The sequence below is a fragment of the Anopheles gambiae genome, chromosome 2 (genome assembly GCF_943734735.2).
Source record: "Anopheles gambiae chromosome 2, idAnoGambNW_F1_1, whole genome shotgun sequence".
Taxonomy (NCBI): domain Eukaryota; kingdom Metazoa; phylum Arthropoda; class Insecta; order Diptera; family Culicidae; genus Anopheles; species Anopheles gambiae.
This window is the reverse complement of record NC_064601.1, coordinates 813002-820284: the sequence shown is the minus strand read 5'-3', so window position 1 is coordinate 820284 and position 7283 is coordinate 813002. Positions and strand designations below refer to the sequence as shown.

General features: G+C 46.5%; 1 protein-coding gene across 1 annotated transcript; it reads right to left on the bottom strand.

Moving 5' to 3' along the window:
• Nucleotides 1–1157: 1157 nt before the first annotated feature.
• LOC1281984 (pyrimidine-specific ribonucleoside hydrolase RihA) lies at nucleotides 1158–3879 on the bottom strand. The gene is made up of 3 exons (XM_321974.5): nucleotides 3778–3879; nucleotides 1963–2427; nucleotides 1158–1897 (listed from the first exon to the last, which is right to left on the bottom strand). The coding sequence occupies exons 2-3, from the start codon at nucleotides 2425–2427 to the stop codon at nucleotides 1319–1321; spliced, it is 1044 nt and encodes a 347-aa protein (XP_321974.5). The 5' UTR covers nucleotides 3778–3879; the 3' UTR covers nucleotides 1158–1318.
• Between the last annotated feature and the right edge of the window lie 3404 nt (nucleotides 3880–7283).

Genomic DNA, 7283 nt, shown 5'->3' with positions numbered 1-7283 from the left:
TGCCAATGCAAATGTCGCCGTCGCTTGGTTGTATCTGTTTCTCTTGCCCGTTTTTTTTTCGTTTCGTTCGTTATTATTGTCAACGGAATCATCTCTCAGAACGCGACCGGTGTGGAGAGACTAATACACAAAAAAGGAACGCATCCTTGCATCCATAACCTAACCCCAGCGCATGTGGAGTACAATAATAATGTTTTATATAATTACGCTTGTCTTGCTCCTTCGCCACCATCCCATCCTAGCCGGCAGGAGAGCCGGACTCACCTTACTTTTAATTTATATTTTTATTTAATTCATAGCCAACACTCGCCCGGCAGTGCTCGATCCTCTTCTCAAGATAAGCATGTCCTTTTGGTGCCGTTTCTCAAATCCATTCATCTGCTTGCCACTTTTTTTCCCCCACTCGCATACCGTCGGTTCTTTCGCTCATGCATGCATTTTCCTCTGCTGCGTTCGTTCTGAGACTGCGTTTGTTCTTCCCTTTTTTTGCTGTTTATACTGATAGCATTTTTTTCTCCACTTCCGGTACCACATACGGAATTGCTCATATTACGGAATCTCGGATGCGTGATGGCTTTTGCATTTTGTCCGGTGCTCTTTTTGTTGCTGCTATTGCCAACCCAGCCCAACCGTCCCGCATTCCCGCACACAAACCTGTGGCCTGTGGAGTTGAACACAGATTTCGCTCATTTCCTTTCATTACCATTTCCATGCATCTTCCTGTTGGATATTTTAATTTCATAATACATATCTGACATTTTTATATTTAGATAAGCATATTAAACACAAACAACACACACACACACGCGCGCGAATGAAATTCCCCATCCCATCAACTCATCCTGCTCTAGCTCTGGCCGTTGTAAATCATCGCATTTCTGAAGGATAAAATGAATTTACGCTTTTTGCGCGCGCGCGGTCTTGTTTCGTGACCAACAATACCTCGATGATATGAAAGAATTTACGTGGTTAACGCGTGTTCGCATGGTAAGCTCGGATGCGACGAGATAGCATGGTGCATTTTTGTAGCTGCAGGACATAAGGTAACAACAAATGCAAACCTCCGGCTAACAAGCGTTCAGTGTGATAATCCAACGAATGCTGGGTTGTGTAGAACGCGGCGACAAATTGAAAAGAACCCACTAGCGCATGCACAATTCACTCGTATGCTACCGTTCCGGATGGTAAATCATTTAATTAGTAGCTGCTACAATTTATTCATCGCACATAAAAATGATACGAATGGATGCTTCCTTTTGCGCTGCATGGCTGTATCCGGTCCCTAGAAGCGTCTTGCTACAACAAATGTTACAAACTGCTACTTGAGGTTTAATGCAACCAACATGCGCTGCACTTCTTCCGTATCAATCTCATCTATGACGGCCACATTGTGCTGACTGCTGTCTTTTACGTGATGCAGTATGGCCATCATTCCTCTGGTCACCCGACCCGTCAGCTCTACCTCGGCGCGATACGTCTTCACCGTCCGGAGAATGCTGCTATTCAGGAAGATCGCCGCAACATACATATCACACGGGGTCCATATTTCTTCCTGCGCGTACACTACATATTCCACCTGGTTCAGCAGCTCTACGGCAGGGTTCGTCGTATGCTTAAACGCCTCGAAGCGCCATCTGGTGGTAAACGTCTGCAGCAGGACCGTTTCCCATGGAAACACGCGCACGATCTTGGGCGAGTTGTTCAGCACAATATGGGCTGCCTCTGGATCGCGGAAGAAGTTAAACTCGGCTGCCAGTGCCGTATTGCCCACACCATGACGGTTTCCACCCAGAATGAACAAGTCACCGATTTTATCCCTCGTCTCTGGATACATTTTGTACAGCAGCGCTACATTCGTCAGAGGTCCCACAGCGAGCAATGTGATCTTGTTGGGATACTAAGGACAATGGAACCAATATTATCGCTGTTGCTAGCTCTTCTGCTTCTGGTTTGTAATCCTACCTTTTCAAACAGTTCGTTCATCGCCTCCACTGCATGCAGCGACACCAACGAGTCCACCGCGAATGGACTGTCAAACTCGACATCTCCAAAGCCATTGTTGCCCCAGAAATAGTGAGAAGTGTTTCGGTTCGGACCGGGCGTAATTAGTGGCTCACTGGCTCCAACGTACACCGGCACATCGAGCCGATTCAAACTATCGAGTATGCGCAACACATTCACCAGCACGTCCGACACGCGAGCATTGCCGTGCGAGCAAGTGACGGCCTGCACGCAAATGTTGTACTCTGCCTCGTTGGACAACAGCATCACCAGTGCCCAAGCATCATCGCCACCTCCGTCCAGATCGAGAATCACTCGGCGTGGCCCACCTTCTGCCAGCGTATCCTCCGGCGGGCATTTGATCGCCAGCGATGCCCCAGCCAGCAGTGCCACCATTAGCATAAGCGCACGAATTGCTGAACTCATCTGCAATGACCCAAAGCCGTACCGAATCATGCCTCATTTCAATTTCCGATGCTACAAATTGGACGTAATAAGCTATAAAATTTATTCCCGAAAAAAATGGCAGCAATTTATGGGCTAGACAAATATCAATTTCCCCTCGTTAAATTTTTATTCGTCCTGCCCGGGGTTCGTCCGGCAAAGCGGTCCTGACACGGTCGTCTGACGACGACGAAGAAGAAGTAGCAAGCAAGCAATCCAAACAAATCCGAAACCATCCCAAACGAACCTCCATTCAACATTCCACCGTGGCTACGCAATCAAGCTGGAATCAACAATCTTCAGAACATGGTAACAAATTGAATTGATTTGATCTTTTCTCTCACGAGAACTTTTTTAAACCCTCCCCCTCCCGGTATGCTCTCCTATGCGTCGCCGCCCATCACTCCCGTGGCCCACTGGCCTCTCCTTCCCCCCACTGACCGTTCGTTGCCGTCATAAATAATGCGGCCCTTCTTGACTTCTTGGTTCCCGACTCGATTTGCCAGTCAACCGTCTGTCCATCCAGTCCGGCATCCAGGATCATCTGTCCCGGGCGACCTCTTCGAACACACTCGTCGACCATCGGTAACGACTTCGCTTCCGCAAGCAAACAAAAAACCGTGCGTTGGCTACCGGAGGAGGACCCTCTCGAAAACTGTGGCAAAGATGTTACACGACCGTACCTAATCTCCTATTCAGATTTTACACGATGGCCTCATTGTAAATGCACCCTCCACTGTGATGTGCCGTGCGCCTCTATTGATGGGACTGGATCCTTCAGTTTTCTTTTCTTTCTTTTTTTTGGATTCACTCACACCGAACCGAAGAATTTGATTCCTTTTATTCGACCGCTCTGATTTCGTCCGCCCACTTTGCCATAAAGGTCATCTATGCTTTGTATGATGGCTCTCTTCGAGTTGGGACACACAAACTACCACACTCAATCCCGGCTACCGGCTATCATTTGCTGCCAGAGGATGTTCAGGGATTCTGTTTTTTTCTTTTTCGCAAGTCATAAATAATATTCCTAAGTGGGTGGATGATGTTGGCCTTTTTACTCGCCTCTACCCCGACCCTCACTGTATGGCGAATCAGTCATTTGAAGGAATTTTATGCAAAGCCCAAGCAAGAAATCGGGTTAGCGACGTTTGATTGATTTGTAGGGAATCTATTAGTTTAGCAGAGACGGCTCAATTGCAAATCATTTGAAAAATGATGATACAGCAATCAGAACCATTTTGTGGTTTGGTGAATAAATTCATAATTATATTGTTCACTATCACTCCGTAACACACAGTTGAACAAATGGACCTGAACAATTGCTAAGTATACCTTGACGATCCACAGCACAGACCGAACTGAAGCCTTCGCCGATCTACACCACACTAAAGCCAATTGACAATCGAATCGGATTGTGATCCTTTACCGTTTCTTTGTCTGAACTGGTTGCGTTAATGGATCTTGCAACGTACATTCTTGGCGTTTCATGCAGCCGTTAAATTGATTCCATGTACTGCAAACTCATCACGTTGAGGCGGATACAACAAGGCTTTTATTGCTACTTCTGGTTTGCTAATTATGCCAAAACAGATAGACAACACAGTAGAAGTTAACCAGTTTTTTCTACGACTTCTTCCACTGCCGCGCGCGTTTTGGTCATTGAACTTGAACAATACAAGTTCACGGCGTGCCCTTACAACTTCCGCACGCAACAACACCTCGTCCAGCGAACACGATCGACCGTCACTTTGTTTTACATCATTCAGTAAGACGTCTTATACTCCCCATGTCTTTTATTGCAGTTTTTTTTTCTCTCTCTCTCTCTCTCCCTCTTTGCACTAAATAAAACCAGTAAGTGTTAAAGCTATATTGTTTAAATTAAAAGCCTCATACATCTTCATTATCTTATTCGCTCGTTGCTGTTTCACCTGTTCGCCGGCTATGCAAAGCACACTGCAACTTCACCCTTGGTTCGCCCTTTTCTGCCGATGCCAGGTACAACTCTTGCACTGTTTTAGTGCAATTCATTATGTGGCTATTGTCACCTTTGGCCTTATCGCGAACTGCACTCTGCCGCGCTGTGTGTTAGTTTAGTTTTCAGCTGTTGCTAATTTTTATGCCCTGCGCTCAACTATGTCACCCTATTATTTCTTCCCCGCAATTCGTGCTCTTTTCATTTCAACAGATTTTTTTGTTTTGTCTTTTTTTGCTCCCCTATTCGTCCAATCTGGCACAACGGGCAATGCAGGCTGCTGCCACAGTACAGTGCAGGGGAGACCCATTCTGATTAACTTTCCACTTTCGCTATAATTTATTCACCTAAATCCACAATAATATCATAAAATGTACAACTCTTTCCCGTGGTTCTCTAGTTCCGTGGCACTACACACCGTACAAACTGCCCCGTTCCGTCTCGCAGCTTCCGTGAGCATTTCAACGGCAGCGGCTCCTGCTCAATGGGAAGATGCAAAGGAGCCACCAACAGGACATGCCGCGAATAAAAATGTGATTGCCACGCTTTTACCCTTCATCTTTCCGTCCAGGAAGCCCCCGTATCCTTCCAACCCCGGAGCCTACGGGTTATGGCTTGAGCCGATGTTTATGGAAGGTCTTTTAGCGGAACCACTTCCGGCTTCGCCAACGTTCACCGTTCATCGCACCGTCACTTTACACACATAAACCACAATTAGCTTCTACCACCAAATGATAATTGTGAATTATATGGTAATGTATTGCGCTCACCTTTTCGGCTTCGTGGTATCCCTCCAGCACCTCACCTCAGCACCTCCATCGAACACGAGGCTCGCGAACGAACGAATTGCTTCCTCGGGTTTGCTGCCACTGAGCCCACACTCTAGCCCGTAAAAGATTTAAGAAATTCCTCACCCACTCGAAAGAGTTACTAAAAATTAAAACAGGACTTAATTCGCCACCTTTTGCCCGTGACCGCGGCTGCAGTTCATAAAGTCAGATAGCTCGCCCTACTGCGCTTTCTGCCAGCCGAATTGGTAGCTCGACCGCTTCCGGTTCAGTGTACCTTTCGCTTCTCTGGCTGGTTTTGCAACGACTCGAATTCGTGTCAGGCGAGAAGTAAATTAATTTATGCCCTTTTTTATAACACCCAGCCCAATCCAACCGAAAGCCGCACAGAGCCTTCGAGTTATGGCAGTTATGGCTTCCAATGCGATGATCATGTTGCGGAGCGCTGTTCTGCACACCGGCAACGAAGCATTGCTTTAAGTAACAAATAATGTACAATTTATTATGCTTCAACGGAACTTATTAATGAAACAAAACTATTGAAACCAAAGTATTTTCAGCGTTTATTCAACTTCACACCGCCGCTACACATTCTAGCCTGTGCGCACATCAAACGAAGTGTTCAAAGGAAAGGGAGGAATTGTCGCCGTCGTATTCCGATTCACCGTAAAGCCGGGCAGTGGTGTTATGGTGGACACTGTGGCGACCCGCGTAGTTGTCGTAGTAGCTTGACCATTCCAGTAGGACGATCCTTGGTCCCAGTCTCGATCACCATCGCTGTCATCTCTGTCACCATGCCTTCGACCATGGTGAGCAACACTTATGTTCTAAATTATAAAAAAAAAATCAAACTAAGTACAACTTTCCACACTTTACCATCACCAGCCAAACACTTACTAGCACTATTGTAATTACAAACAGAACGCTCAACTTCAATGCAAACATGTTCAACCACTAGTCACCGGTTATGGCCCTCCAACAGTACAAACCAATTCACACCTCCAGAGTGGCCTTTTATGAACTTGCGTTGCATTTATCTGTCTGATCTGCATCAAACCCCCGGGCCAATTAGTCCCATTTTCGACCATCATTTTTAAGTGAATTATTCCGGTTACGGTTGGCTGGTGTGGCTTCATTTGCTGACCAAATCATTTCCCATTTTATCACCTTTTTGTAAACTCAAATTGACCAGCCTTTTTGAGGTGCATTGTTTGACAAATTGCGAGCGTCATAAAGGTAAACATGCCTGTTGTTGTGAACCGTTCCAACCGATTAATGTGTTCCGCATTCGCAAACACCCGCGGAATGACAAACAACGTGCGCCTGCGACGATGACGCATCTTCTGCCCGCTCAATCGAATATGCAAAAACCAATTAAGTGATTTAATTTTAAATCATGCATCATAAATCAAACTGAATCGCTCATAATCAACTCGCCGGCGATGAAATATTTATCCTCTCCCCATTCTCCCACACCGGCTCAGATCCAGTTCAATCAAAACCAATCCAATGTTCGCACCAATTTTCGACACACCATCCCAACCAACCAGTCTCCCAGGGTCAAGCTGCATCCGACGGTGGAAACGGAATCGTTTATGATGCCGCAAAAAATACAGCAACAGATTGAAGCTTTTTTGTTTTTGTTTTGTGCGTTCAAACACCCCATCACCACCATCGCTCACAAACGGTCCTCATCTATGCAAATGCAAATCCCTGCACCATGAAACCTGCGGGAGTAAAAAAAAATCCCCTGAAAATCGGCATAAAAACCACTTCATCCCACCATCGGTGTCGGTGTCAGTATTCGATGCCGATGTCATCGGTCAGCACAGCTTCGGAAAACCTGGGGAATGGATCGTAAAATATGCATATAACCATCGAATACAATAACCCGATCCCAATCTCGTCGCCGGCGTGCGTGCCGGCCCCGGTAATGGCCGGTTGTGCAGTGTCGAACGGTATCTGTGGGGCTCTGCTCGGTGCTGAATGTTACATATTTGATGGCCGATGGCAAAACCAAACACACTCGACACCCTCCACAGCAGAACCTGTACATGGCAATGCAACCGCAACCGACC